General features: G+C 42.5%; 1 protein-coding gene across 3 annotated transcripts in view; it reads right to left on the bottom strand.

Moving 5' to 3' along the window:
- appa (amyloid beta (A4) precursor protein a) overlaps positions 1-14,288 on the bottom strand; it is a 152,794-nt gene that overhangs the window by 52,876 nt on the left and 85,630 nt on the right. For all 3 annotated transcript variants that reach the window (XM_067993352.1, XM_067993353.1, XM_067993351.1), the window contains exon 6: positions 6,844-7,019. In XM_067993352.1, coding sequence (XP_067849453.1) covers positions 6,844-7,019 — 176 coding nt within the window. The remainder of the gene's footprint in view (positions 1-6,843; positions 7,020-14,288) is intronic.

The raw sequence follows: 14,288 nt of genomic DNA, 5'->3' as shown, positions 1-14,288 counted from the left end.
CTAACATGGTGGGCATGACATTAGAAGAAGAGATCAAAAAAGATAATGACATTTAAGATAAAAAGGCGGGGGGGGGGGGGAGATAACTGATTAACTAACCAAACTTAGAGAGGATAAAACCCCTGGTCCAGATGGATTGCATCCGCACATTTTAAAAGAATTTGGGGAAGAGATAGCAGAGGCACTATTACATATATATAAAAAGTGATTACAAAAGGGACTAGTGCCAGAGGACTGGCAGACAGCGAATGTGATTCCTATATTTAAAAAGGGAGATAAAACCAGTCCAGGTTACTATAGATGAATTAGCTTAACGCCAGTGGTAGGAAAGATAATGGAATCCTTATTCAAAGATGTAATAGAAAAACATCTAGAAACCAAAAATATAATAAAGAATAGTCAGCACGGATTTCAAATGGGAAGGTCATGCTTGACCAACCGTATTAAATTCTTTGAAGAAGTAACCGAAAGGGTAGACAAGAGTAATGCAGAAAATGTAATATATTTGGACTTTCAAAAGGCCTTCGATAAAGGTACCGCATCGTAGACTCATGACTAAGATCAGAGCATGTGGAGTCAGGGGACAAGTAGCAGAATGGATAGCAAGCTGGCTACAAAACAGAAAACAGACAGTAGGGGTTAAAGGTAGTTGCTCAGACTGGCAAAAGGTGGGAAGTGGTGTTCCACAAGGATCGGTGCTGGGACCACTGTTGTTCACTATTTGGACTCAGGAATTGGAAGTACAATTTCAAAATTTGCGTATGACACCAAATTTGAGGGGGGGGGGGGGGTGCGGGGTGTATAGTTAAAACGGAGGAGGACTGCGACAAAATACAGGAAGCCATTAATAAACTTGCAGAATGGGCATGTAATTGGCAAATGAATATGGGGGCCACATATTGCTTGGATAATAAGAGTCTAAATGGGGTAGAGGAGCAGTGGGATCTGGGGGTAGAGATACACAAATCATTTAAAGTAGTGGTGCAGGTTAATAAGACCATAAAAAAAGCAAATCAAGCACTGGGGGTTCATTTCTAAAGGGACAGAATTAAAAAGCAGAGAAGTTATGTTAGACTTATATAGAACCTTGTTTAGATCACAGTGAGTACTGTGAACAGTTCTGGTTTCCATATTATAAAAAGGATATAGAGGCACTGGAGAAGGTGGAAAAAAACATTTACTAGAATTTTACCAGAACTGAGAGTTTATACTACCAGGAAAGACTAAGCAGGCTGGGGCTCTTTTCTCTAGAAAAGAAAAGGCTGAGGGGTGACCTGATAGAGGTCTTTAAGATTATGAAAGGATTTGATAGGTTAGACGTAGAGAAGGTGTTTCCACTTGCGGAGGAGACCAGAACTAGGGGCCATAAATATAAGATGGTTACTAATAAATCCAATATGGAATTCAGGAGAAACTTTGTTGTCCAAACAGTGGTTAGAACGTGGAACTCGCTACCACAAGGAGTAGTTTTTAAAAAATTCGTTCATGGGATGTGGGTGTCGCCGACGATGCCAGCATTTATTGCCCATCCCTAAGTGCCCTTGAGAAGGTGGTGGTGAGCCGCCTTCTTGAACCGCTGCAGTCCGTGCGGTGAAGGTTCTCCCACAGTGCTGTTAGGTAGGGAGTTCCAGGATTTTGACCCAGCGACGATGAAGGAACGGCGATATATTTCCAAGTCTGGATGGCGTGTTACTTGGAGGGAAACGTGCAGGTGTTGTTCTCATGTGCCTGCTGCCCTTGTCCTTCTAGGCGGTAGTGGTCATGGGTTTGGGAGGTGCTGTCGAAGAAGCCTTGGCAAGTTGCTGCAGTGCATCCTGTGGATGGTACACACTGCAGCCACGGTGTGCCAGTGGTGAAGGGAGTGAATGTTTAGGGTGGTGGATGGGGTGCCAATCAAGCGGACTGCTTTGTCCTGGATGGTGTCGAGCTTCTTGAGTGTTGTTGGAGCTGCACTCATCCGGGCAAGTGGAGAGTTTTCCATCACACTCCTGACTTGTGCCTTGTAGATGGTGGAAAGGCTTTGGGGAGTCAAGAGGTGAGTCACTCGCCACAGAACACCCAGCCTCTGACCTGCTCTTGTAGCCACAGTGTTTATGTGGCTGGTCCAGTTAAGTTTCTGGTCTATGCTTATCCCCAGGATGTTGATGGTGGGGGATTCGCCGATGGTAATACCGTTGAATGTCAAGGGGAGGTGGTTCGACTCTCTCTTATTGGAGATGGTCACTGTCCGGCGCAAATGTTACTTGCCACTTATTAGCCCAAGCCTAGATGTTGTCCAGGTCTTGCTGCATGCGGGCATGGATTGCTTCATCATCTGAGGGGTTGCGAATGGAACGGAACACTGTGCAATTATCAGCAAACATCCCCATTTCTGACCTTATGATGGAGGAAAGGTCATTGATCAAGCAGCTGTGAAGCAGTTGAGGGAACTAGTGTAGATGCATTTAAGGGGAAGCTAGATAAGTTCATGAGGGAGTAAGGAATAGAAGGATAGGCTGAAAGGGTTAGATGAAGTATGGAGGGAGGAGGCTCATGTGGAGCATGAATTCTGGCATGGACCTGTTGGACCGCATGGCCTGTTTCTGTGTTGTACATTCTATGTAATTCCATATAATTTTTGGGTCCAAAACAGATGACCTCTCGCTTACCTGTGTTGAAATCCATCTGCCACAGTTTTCCATGTTAAAACTATTTTCGTTTGATAAAATACAAGGAAGTATGAAGCAATAATCTGATTTTCAATGGTTCTTATCACCTTTGCTCAAATACAGTATAGGCAGGGATGGGGAACAAAATCAACAGAGCCCAATGGACTTGCTCAATAAATTTCAGCACTGCTTTCTGCCACTAGCTGGAGTTCTAATAGTTATACAACTCACCGAAGAGCTTTACGATGACTCAAAAATTATACAAGAATCTGAACATTTAGTCAAGTTATGGACTTGAAAAGGTAATTTTCACAACACTAAACAAAGTGTCCATATTTACCAATGCTTAACTTTTTGTGAAGCTTGCAACTGCAGCTTTACTTGCAACAGGTAAAGCATTCAGCTAAATGAATTGACAGTCACATAATGGAACTGGATATGTGGTTAATTCAGCAGAACTGCCTGCTCAGTAATATCCAGAATCAAGCAAACAACTACCGTTTACTGTCGCAGTGCATCCAAACAGCTATTCTTTCTACACAGCCTAGAATTTGTCTTTTCCTGTTTTTTGTGTCTTCAGTTATTACTTGTTAGACCCTTTACTGTAAACGGGGTGAAATTATTATGTTTCACTAATTTACCAAAGGCCTTGGAGAACAGAGATCAAGTGCGTAGCAGAATTGTACATGACAAGCAGAGATGAGATGATCAGGTTTCTCCTTAAATCTTTTTACCGGCCAAGTAATAACAGATCTAGCTATCCATTTTATTCATCGTCAGTCCCTCCACTGCAGGGATAGTCATGTGATGTGCGTGGGCTGGCTGCTGCAGTTGACGCACCAAATATATTTTAAAGAAGGGAAGAGGACTAAAATGAAAATCATTGCATGTACCTAAACACAAGCTACGAAAGTGACATATCAGTATATAAGGCTCTGACGTATTTATTGATGTGCACTCCTTCACAAAGCTTATAGATATCAAATAAATGGTGGAATATTGAATGAGGAAGTTATATCCCCTGCAGCAGTAAAAAAGAAAACCTGATAAACAATCTTCTGACATCTCACAGCGTGTCATGTCCAAACAGCAAACACCCAAAAGCCACATATTGAATTAAATCTGAAGCTGAATTTGGAAATCTGGCTTTTAGAGGCTAGAATTCTTCAGAAGTATTGTCTCACTCAAGTGCCAGCTACATTAAAATACTACTTGCTTCCTTACTCGCTCGGTGTGCAATTTACCAAACAAATAAATGTTCATTTGCTGTTCTGTGCAGCCAAAAGGTGATTGCAGCCAGGGCCTCTGTGCTGTTAATCGCCAGGGCGCCCAGCAACATGGATCCATATCCCAGCACAAATCAGTGCCGTCGGGAGAGGAAGGGATGAAAAAAGTGAAAAGGCACTATTGAGTGGGTGCCAGAGAAGATTTGAGTACCGACATCAGACTGTAGTATCGACATTTGCATCCGGTATAACCCATAACCAAAGAATTCCTGATCTCTGCTGAATTCAATGCAGGGAGGAGGCGTCATCCCAGCTTGCTCTCATGGAGCCCCCAGTACTTTGCACCACAACAGCAGAGCTTGGGGCCTGTAAACTAGTGAGGGATTTGGCTTGCAAACTTCTGGCTGCGCTGTTGTGAAGCAAAGTACTGGAGGATCCATGTGAGCAAGCTGGGATGTTTTCCCCTTTTCTTTGAGGAAAGATGGGAATAACTCATTTTTAAGAAAAAAATTACTCTCACTAATTACAATGTGTAGAATTAGGAGGAAGCCACATACTCCTTTGAAAATAAGAGTCTTAATGGGGTAGAGGAGCAAAGGAATCTAAGGATATGGATTCACAAATCATTAAAAGTAGCAATGCAGATTAACAAGGCCATAAAAAAATGCAAACAAAGCATTGTGGTTCATTTCTAGAGGATTGAAAAGCAGAGAAGTTATGTTAAACTTATATAGAACCTTGGTTAGACCACATTTAGAGTACTGTACATAGTTCTGGACTCCATATTACAGAAAGAATGTAGAGGCACTGGCGAAGGTGCAAAAAAGACTTACTAGGATAATATCAGAACTGAGAGGTTATAACTATCAGGAAAGACTGAACAGGCTGGGGCTCCTTTCTCTAGAAAAGAGAAGGCTGAGGGGTGACCTGATAGAGGTCTTTAAAATTATGAAGACGTTTGATAAAGTAGACGTACAGAAGATGTTTCCACTTGTGGGGGAGTCCAAAACTAAGGGTCATAAATATAAGATAGTCACTAATAAATCCAATAGGGTATTTGGAAGAAACTTCTTCACCCAGAGAGTGGCTAGAATGTGGAACTTGCTGCCAAATGGAGTAGTTGAGGCAAATAGCATAGATCCATTCAAGGGGAAGCTAGATAAGTACATGAGGGAGAAAGGACTAGGAGGATATGCTAATAGGGTTAGATGAAGTAAGGTGGGGGGAGGCTTGTAGTGGAGCATAAACACTGGCATAGACCTGTTGGGCTGAACGGTGTGTTTCTGTGCTGCACATTCTATGAATTCTGATTTTTAATATATAGTGCGACTAAATCAATATAAATGCATAAATTAAGACAATATACTTATGTTTCCAAATTGTCACTGCTCAATGAATGGTAAAGAAACATATTTGCAGAGTGAACAAAACACACCCGAGGACAAATGTACTTTCAAGAATGGTATGCAGGCACACAATGGCGGGTAGCATGCGTGCACACGTTCCATGCCACCCACCATATTGGTATAGGCATTAAAAGAAGTGTCCAGGGACAATGCCTGAAACAGGCATGAGTCCCTTCGTATATGCAAATAAGGTGCCTAATACCCGTTTAATGCCTCCTTTACCAAACTGCTTTGCTTTGAACGCAGCCAACGTAGGGATGGCTGCATTCAGGAAAAACAGGTCTACATTCGGCCTAACCAGTGGCCCTTTAAAGGTCCGCTGCAGGTGCTACCAAAATTTTTAAAAACGCTTACCTGAACGTGGAGCCTGGGAGGTGCCCGAGTGCTCCTCCCGGCTGCACATTAAAATCGCAGGCTGCTGCTGGCTACCACTCACGTCCCCCGTCCCCCCCACACCCCTGCCACCCTTCTCGATCGCCACCTCAAGCCTTCTCCCGGTTACTCCCCCCTTCTCCGAACACCTATCTGAGGGCCGCTGCGGTGAACTGCCTGGACAGGCCCAGCAGGTGTCCGCAGCTCACTGGTCTGCTGTGAACGAGGCCCGAGGCCCAATATCGGGTGGGCCTCTGGCCTACGCATTCCAAACTTTGTGGCTAATGTGGAAATATGTTTCAGGAAACAAATAGATTATGACCTCAAGAGTGTTACATTTCTTAGAGTAGACTAAGGAGGAGGAGAACTTTGTAAATCAGCCATCCTTAAATTCCATCTGCAATAAACTACACAGCCACAAACTTAATGTGTCACACTAATGAAACAGTACCAAAGGTGTCCCATTGCTTCTTCAGCTGTAATTGCAGAATGCGTTCTTGTGACCTTGTTGCTAGCTAGTTCTTTAAGTACGTCTCATGTAAGTTTGGTCCAAATTGACCTATTGCTCTTGCAGACGTTACTCCATTTAGAATGTAGCAAATGTTAATTATAATTTCAAAATTCACAATGACCTCATAAGCAACGTCAGAAAAAGATGTCCTTCAACAAAACAGGCAAGATCAGAACTGTTTCCAACCCTTTCTCTCCCCAATCTCTAAAAGAAGAACCATGGGGAAGGGAAAATCTTCCAATCAGTCCATTCTGAAATGGAGTGCGGTGTAAACATAGTTATGGATTTTCTATCGTCAATATATCTTCAACACACATCAATCTAGTTGCTCTCTCCATCAACGTTACCATCTTCAATTGATTTGCAACCGGAATGTCTTGCTGGTCATGCAGTTGCTAACTTTAACGTTTGAGCAGTCTAATTTTTGGGAATGTTACTACAGGCCACTTTATTGTAACAAAACTTACCCCGGTCCGAGCAGAGGTTCCTCTGTAAACAGATTAAGCAGAGGATGTCAAACCTCATTGAGACAAACTCCTAATGAATACTGCTCTGTACTACCATAGTATCTTTTAAAAAAAAAATTCAACGTTAGATACAAATCGATTCACCCTTTGACAAAACTACCTGTGTTTTTCATGGTCTATGTCCAGTAAAAAAAAAACTTTAGTTCAGATTACCTCTCACAACTTCTTCAATTGCCTCTGTGGTGGTAGTGGTGCTACTGGTTGTATGTTCGGTAGGGTCCTCATATTGGTCCTCAGCTTCTTCATCGTCCAGATCATCATCATCGTCTTCATCATCATCAATATCACTTTCTTCCTCCTCTATAGGTTGTTCTTCAACAATTTTATCGCTGAAATGAAAACAATGCGGAATAGTTACTGACGGTGGAGTTTAAAAACACCTTTATGTTCTGTAGTATAACAAGTATACTTTAAAGAAGCAAACTGCTCTGTATAGTCTATTAAGAGCCAACTCATGAAATAGAATGCCTCCTCGCACAATGAATGCAAACACAGGTGAATGTTAGGACAGTGGCATCAGGGGTACAGAAACAGTTTTGTAACAGGTGTAGAGATGAAAATAGCCTTAACACGTCTTTTCCACAGATATAAATGAGGCAATCTAAATGAAGAGTCGAGGGCCTTTGCTCATTCCTATCTTACGTTTTAATGCAGGTCCAAATTTAATTCTCCCTTTAATGTAAAAATATAACTGATTAAATCCAATTTAATTAGGATAAATGTGAGTAGATCCCAAGCTAGCATGTAAATTCCACATCTGCTTCAGAGAGCTGGCATTAAAATATTCAGTGAAGTCGTATTGTAAAGAAAACATAAAAGCCATTAAATGTTCCGCTTCCATGACATTCCTACTCTCTTCCCTTCCGTAAAGTTAGATACCATGTGCATGGAGTGGAACAGTAGAGTTCCGTAGATTGATGAAAGCTCTGAATTTGTTCAACTGATAAATCAATTATTAACCAGCATGAGACAAAGCCTTCTTGTCCCTACCCAAAGCACCGAATACCCTTACGGGCTAATAGTGTTCACTAAATGTGATGAAAGGAAGATCACAAATCCACAATACATGTAATTATAGGGGACTTGTCCACTCTTTCCAAATGAGAGCGAGCGGGAACTTGTTTTTATAGAGCACCATTCATGTCCTTAGGACATTCCAAAGTACTTTACAGCTAATTATTTTGAAGTGTAGTCATTCTTGTTATATAGACAAACATAATAACCAATTTGTGCACAGCAAGGTCCCACAAACATCAATGAGATAAATGGCCAGTTAATCTATTTGTTTCTTAAAGGAGGCATTGGCCAGGACATTGGGAGAACTTCCCCGCTTTTCTTCGAATAGTGTCATATGACCGTTTACATCTTACAAAAGCAGACATGGCCTCAGTTTAACAGCTCATCTGAAAGACAGCATCTTTCAAAAATTGCCCAGGGGTATCCTATCCACCAAAAGCAGGACAATTCTAACTAGGCCAATTACCACCCTATCAGCAAAGTGGTGGAAAAAGTCATCAATACTGCCATCAAACACCACCTATTCTTCAATAACCTGCTCACTGATACGCAGTTCAGATTCCACCAGAACCATTTGGCTACAGAACTCATCAAAACCTTGATTCAGACATGGAAACAAGAACTAAATGCAAGGTGAGAGTAACTGTCCTCGATATCAAGGCAGAATTGGACCGTGTTTGGCACCAAGGAGCTCTACCAAAACAGAGGTCAAAGGGGAACCCTCCAGGAGCTGTTGTCATAGTCGACGAGTAGGCAGATGAGTGTAGTTGCTGGGAGTCAATCATCCCAGCCCCAGGACACCACTGCAGGTGTTCCTCAGGGCAGCATTGTTGGCCCAACCATCTTCAGCTGCCTATCAATATCCTTCCCTCCATCACAAGGTCAGGAGTGGGGCTGTTCACTGATGATTCTACAGCGATCAGCTCTGTGCACAACTCCTCCAATAATGAAGCAGCGCCCACAAGGTAACACAGCAGGACCTGGGCAACATCGAGGCCTGGGCTAACAAATGAGTCCCCCATCACCAACATCCTGAGCACACCATTAACCAGATCAACTGGTCCAGCCATATCAACAACTACAAGTCTAACTGTCTTTTCAGATGTGCAAAGGATTCCAGACGAGGGTGGGTCCGTAATATCCCACCATTTTGAGAACTACAAAATATCAAGAGTGGAAGCTTTCATTTTCCTGGCCCACAATTCCTGTAGATTAGTGAAATCACCACTTTCAAAGACAGAAGTTTGCTCCTAATCAGATCAATGCAAAAATATTTCTTTTGAACATTGAGACGGTCTCTCTTGCCTCCAAACTTGGCACATGAGTCCTCATATTTTACAGTTGTTTTTTTGTTTTGGTGCTCAAATGCTACATTATCAAAAGAAATATGCTGGAAAAGCAGGCTGCCTTATTTAAGAAATTCAATCATAGCATTTTCATTGGTAGGCTAGCTATGCTACATTCTGTATAGGATTAGGGGACATAGCCTAAAAATTAGAGCCTGGACTTTCAGGAGTGAAGACAGGAAACACTTCTACACACAAAGGGTGTAGAAGTTTGGAACTCTCTTCCACAAACGGCAGTTGATGCTAGCTCAAATGTTAATTTTAAATCTGAGATTGATAGATTTTTGTTAAAGGTATTAAGGGATATGGGGCTAAGGTGGGTATATGGAGTTAGGTCACAGATGAGCCATGATCTCATTGAATGGTGGAACATGCTAGAGGGGCTAAATGGCCTATTCCCATTCCAATGTTCCTATATCCATTTCCACATTAATCTTATTTAAAGAAAGAGTTTCTGAAACGCGCCCTTTACTATATCCATTTTCCTTTCATTTAAAGGGGAAGGTGGCCCAGGAGTTGGGGAAACACACAGGGAACAGGTTTGGAGTCTGTAGCATGCTAAGCTCTGTACTTTAAGAGGGAAATAACTTAAGGGCCAAGTAATATGAGCAATTAAGTATTTACCTCCAATTTGACAGAGTTTCAAAAGTAACTACATTTGTAGGGGCACTTGTAGAGCACTGTGGTCATACATTTCATTTGTGGTGCAGATCTGCCAGGATGATTCAAGGCAGCCATAAGCCCCTCTTAGTCTGCACTCAGCATTTGTTAAAGCAGGAAACACAAGTCTGCCGACTGGACGGAAAAAAAACCTGAAAATAGATCAATTCCACTCACAACAATGATAAAAGAATGGGCACACTAACAGCCACCCCACCCCACTTTTGTCAAAAAAAAAATGCATCTAGGAGGTGCTTAATTTCCTCTTTATGGGCAAACTGCATTGTAAAGCCCAGACACAGAAGAACTATTACCTCAGAATGTAATTGAAGTGCACCATCAAATCCATCTAAAAACTTGCACACATCCATTAGCTCTAAACATTTATGGGTCGTGGACGGTATCTCTCATTTTGTGTTAGGTTTACCCGACAGCTGCACAGTAAGTAGAACAAGACAGTAACAGTGCAGCCACCACTTCAAATGCAATATAAGCAGCATTCTTGGGCATTCAATTAACTTGTAAGTATCTTAGAAACAACTTTCTTCAAATTGCATTACGTTAACTAAATTCTTTGTGTTTAAGGAATTACAGCACCCTAGATTACTGTAAACACCAATGCCATTTTTCCCCTATGCCATTTTTACCCCTGGGTAAAATAAATTATGCATGGCTGTGAATAGTTTTATTGCCCAGTAATGAGAGTATTCACAGCAGATATATTCTGGAACACAATGTTGGACAAGTGCCAGTCCATCACAAGGTCAGTTTCCACGTGCCTGGTCTGCTCACACATTTTCCACATTACTATTTGCAATTCATACTGTGCTTTGCTAATTAACATTTTTGTGCACATTATGATTTTAATCATTTTGGCATTGTCCCACAAGGTATGAAAGAGCAACAGCAAGCGCCTTCTATAAATTAGTAAGTAGAAATAGTGCCTCAAGGGGTACTGAGCCATACAGACTAAACAGTGTCAGATTTGATGCCTGGTCTATGTTGAGTTAGTTGGGGTATGGCTCAGTTGGTCGCATTCTCGGCTCAGAGTCAGAAGGTTGTGGGTTCAAGCTCCACTCCAAAGACTGGAGCACAAAATTTATGCTGACACTCCCAGTGCAGTACTGAGGGTGTGCTGCACTGACAGAGGCGCCATCTTTCCGATGAGATGTTAAATCCATGCCCCATCTGCTCTCTCAGATGGACGTAAAAGATCCCATGGCACTATTTTGAAGCAGAGCAGGAGAGTTCTCCCCAGTGTCCTGGCCAACAGTTATCCCTAAACCAACATCACTAAAACATATTATCTGGTCATTATCACAGTGCTGTTTGTGGGATCTTGCTGTGCGCAATATGGCTGCTGCATTTTCTACATTACAACAGTGACTACACTTCAAAAGTACTTCATTGGCTGTAAAGCACTTTGGGACATCCTGAGGTCCTGAAAAGCACTATATAAATGCAAGTTTGTTCTTTCTTTTTACAATTGGCTTCTGCACCCAGGCAGGAGAACAGAAAAAGAAAATATCAATCAAGGTTCTCATTCCTTATTGGTAGCCAGTAATCCCTGCTGGAACAAAAGCAAAATACTGCTAATGCTGGAAATCTGAAATAAAAACAGAAAATGCTGGAAATACTCAGCAAGTCAGGCAGCATCTGTGGAGAAAGAAACAGAATTAACACGATTTACTCTTCACATGTTTAATCTTCAACTTCTTCCAGTTCTGACGAAGGGTTATCAACCTGAAACGTTAACTCTGTTTTTTTCTCCACAGATGCTGCCTGACTTGCTGAGTATTTCCAGCATTTTCTGTTTTTAATTCTGGCTGGAAAATGTATGCGTGTGGCTGCTAGGCAAGGAAAAGACTGGAGTCGATTGTTCACCTTCCACTTAGGTCAGGTGCTAAGGGACAAAACTGAGATTGGGATGGGGAGGGGAGAAAGTGAATCTACAACTTTTATGCACAGACCATCATCGCAGACACACCTACATCAACTTAATCAGTGCAGGTACTGTAACATTACGTCAATCAGCTGCTTCTATTGCTATTGCAATATTTTACAAGCTGAGCACCAGATTTTAGATCTAGACGGATGTAAATATTCAAGTCAATGCAGGAATATTCTTTGATACTTCACACACAATGTCGCATGGTCAGAATATCTCAACAGTATATCCCTTCAGGCCTCAATAAAACATTAATTATTCAGGAATTAATAAGACACCAGACAACTGACATTTCAATAACTTCTCACAGTGCTAAAGATCAATTACGTGAGTTATACAAACCAGGAAGTCCTAGGTTAGCTGATCTCAGCCGGGGCAGCAGTGGGAGTGTGACAACTGACCTCAGCATCTCTGGGTTAAGAGGGGGAGGCAAAAAAAAACAATAGGTGTCCTAAATGCTATCCATCAACCCCTGCTGGAAGTTTGCATGAGGTGGGGACAGGATTGGGTTTGGGTGTGACAGCTCCTGTGGTCGAACAACCTGTTAACACTCACAGTCAACGTTCATGAACGAGGAACAGCCACCTGAGTGAAGTAGTGGATGGTGAAGGCACCTATGGAATTGTACCTTGGTGAGAAGAGGAAGAGAGGAGTAAATTGGAAAGAACAAAGTTAGTATTGTTGACTGGTATAAAGTTTTCTACCTGATAAGATTGCTCCTTCTGAAAGGGCTCAGTGTTCAGAATGGATTTTATTTGCCTGCAATAAGATTTCCATTTAGCTGGAGGCCTGAGAACGGCTTCATTGTCAAAAGATCTGAAGCCTTACTCTAAGCATCAATTCTTACAGGCGAATGTTTGTCGCAACCACTTAAAGTGCTCAACAAACTAACCCTATTTGTTCATGAACACACAGATATGAAATCTGTTAAGTCATCTGTATGTGATAGTAATGAAAATGACTCACAGATCTTAGCCCCCAAAACAAAACATTTGCTGAATGCTTGCTGATGAACGCAGCAGTTCTCCTTTGAGACAAAAACACATATGTAACCATGATAATTAGCTAAATTGTCTCCAAATCTTTCAGGGCCAACGCCTAAAGAGAGAGCTGACCAGACAAAAGGATACACGACCACTGAGCCTATGACAAAGTTGAACAATGAAAAACCAATTAGCCTCAGGTATACTGATACTGCAATGATCCTACAAAGGCCGTATTATTTTAAGAACTTTTTGCCCAGAAGGACACGCTCAGACTGATGTAAAATTAATGATGTGTCATTATTTATTTAATAATCAGTTCAATTTTTAATCCAACCTTTTGTGGCCAATAATACCATGTGGATAAGACCCAGTTTTTAAGACCTAATTTTTATGAGGTTTTATCCAGTTGAAGGAGAACACACACTTTTTTTTACTGATTACGTTTGCTGATGATTGCAGTGTTCAGTTCCATTGACAACCTCATAGATAATGAAGCAGTCCGAGCCCGCATGCAGCAAGACCTGGACAACATCCAGGCTTGGGCTCATAAGTGGCAAGTAACATTCGAGCCAGAAAAGTGCCAGGCAATGACCACCTCCCCTTGACATTCAACGGCATTACCATCACCGAATCCCCCACCATCAACATCCTGGGGGTCACCATTGACCAGAAACTTAACTGGACCAGCCATGTAAATACCGTGGCCACAAGAGCAGGCCAGAGGCTGGGTATTCTGCGGCAAGTGACTCACCTCCTGACTCCCCAAAGCCTTTCCACCATCTACAAGGCACAAGTCAGGAGTGCGATGGAATACCCTCCACTTGCCTGGATGAGTGCAGCTCCAACAACACTCAAGAAGCTCGACACCATCCAGGACAAAGAAGCCCACTTGATTGGCACCCCATCCACCACCCTAAACATTCACTCCCTTCACCACCAGCACACAGTGGCTGCAGTGTGTACCATCCACAGAATGCACTGCAGCAACTCGCCAAGGCTTCTTTGACAGCACCTCCCAAACCTGCGACCCCTACCACCTAGAAGGACAAGAGCAGCTGGTACACGGGAACAATACCACCTGCACGTTCCCCTCCAAGTCACACACCATCCTGACTTGGAAATTTATCGCCGTTCCTTCATCGTCGCTGGGTCAAAATCCTGGAACTCCCTTCCTAACAGCACTGTGGGAGAACCTTCACCACACGGACTGCAGTCGCCACCACCTTCTCAAGGGCAATTAGGGATGGGCAATAAATGCCGGCCTCGCCAGCGACGCCCATATCCCACGAACGAATAAAAAAAAACTTTGTTTTTAAGTTGACAAATACAAGAATAATGAAGTAGCTTTTTTCTCTTTTTGCTAATTCACTCCCCTCCATGATGGGCATGGTAACTTACTCAAGTAACCACTCACACGCGAACCTTGACATGGAGCATTAAGCTTTCAATAATAGGGGCATCACACCCAAGCCTGATCCTGCTTAGCCCAGATTTGCACCTATGTGCTAGGGTCACTGAATAAATTGTGTCAATCTTGTGTCCTTGACATGGGTGTACAGAGCCTAATTATAGGGCCCCTATCACCATGCCAGCTGAAATCAGCCAACAGCATAGACTGTGAATCGTACTTGGGGCCTCCTG

This window comes from Heptranchias perlo, chromosome 11, assembly GCF_035084215.1.
Source record: "Heptranchias perlo isolate sHepPer1 chromosome 11, sHepPer1.hap1, whole genome shotgun sequence".
Taxonomy (NCBI): domain Eukaryota; kingdom Metazoa; phylum Chordata; class Chondrichthyes; order Hexanchiformes; family Hexanchidae; genus Heptranchias; species Heptranchias perlo.
The sequence above is the reverse complement of the archived record's forward strand: the minus strand, read 5'-3'. Positions and strand labels throughout refer to the sequence as shown.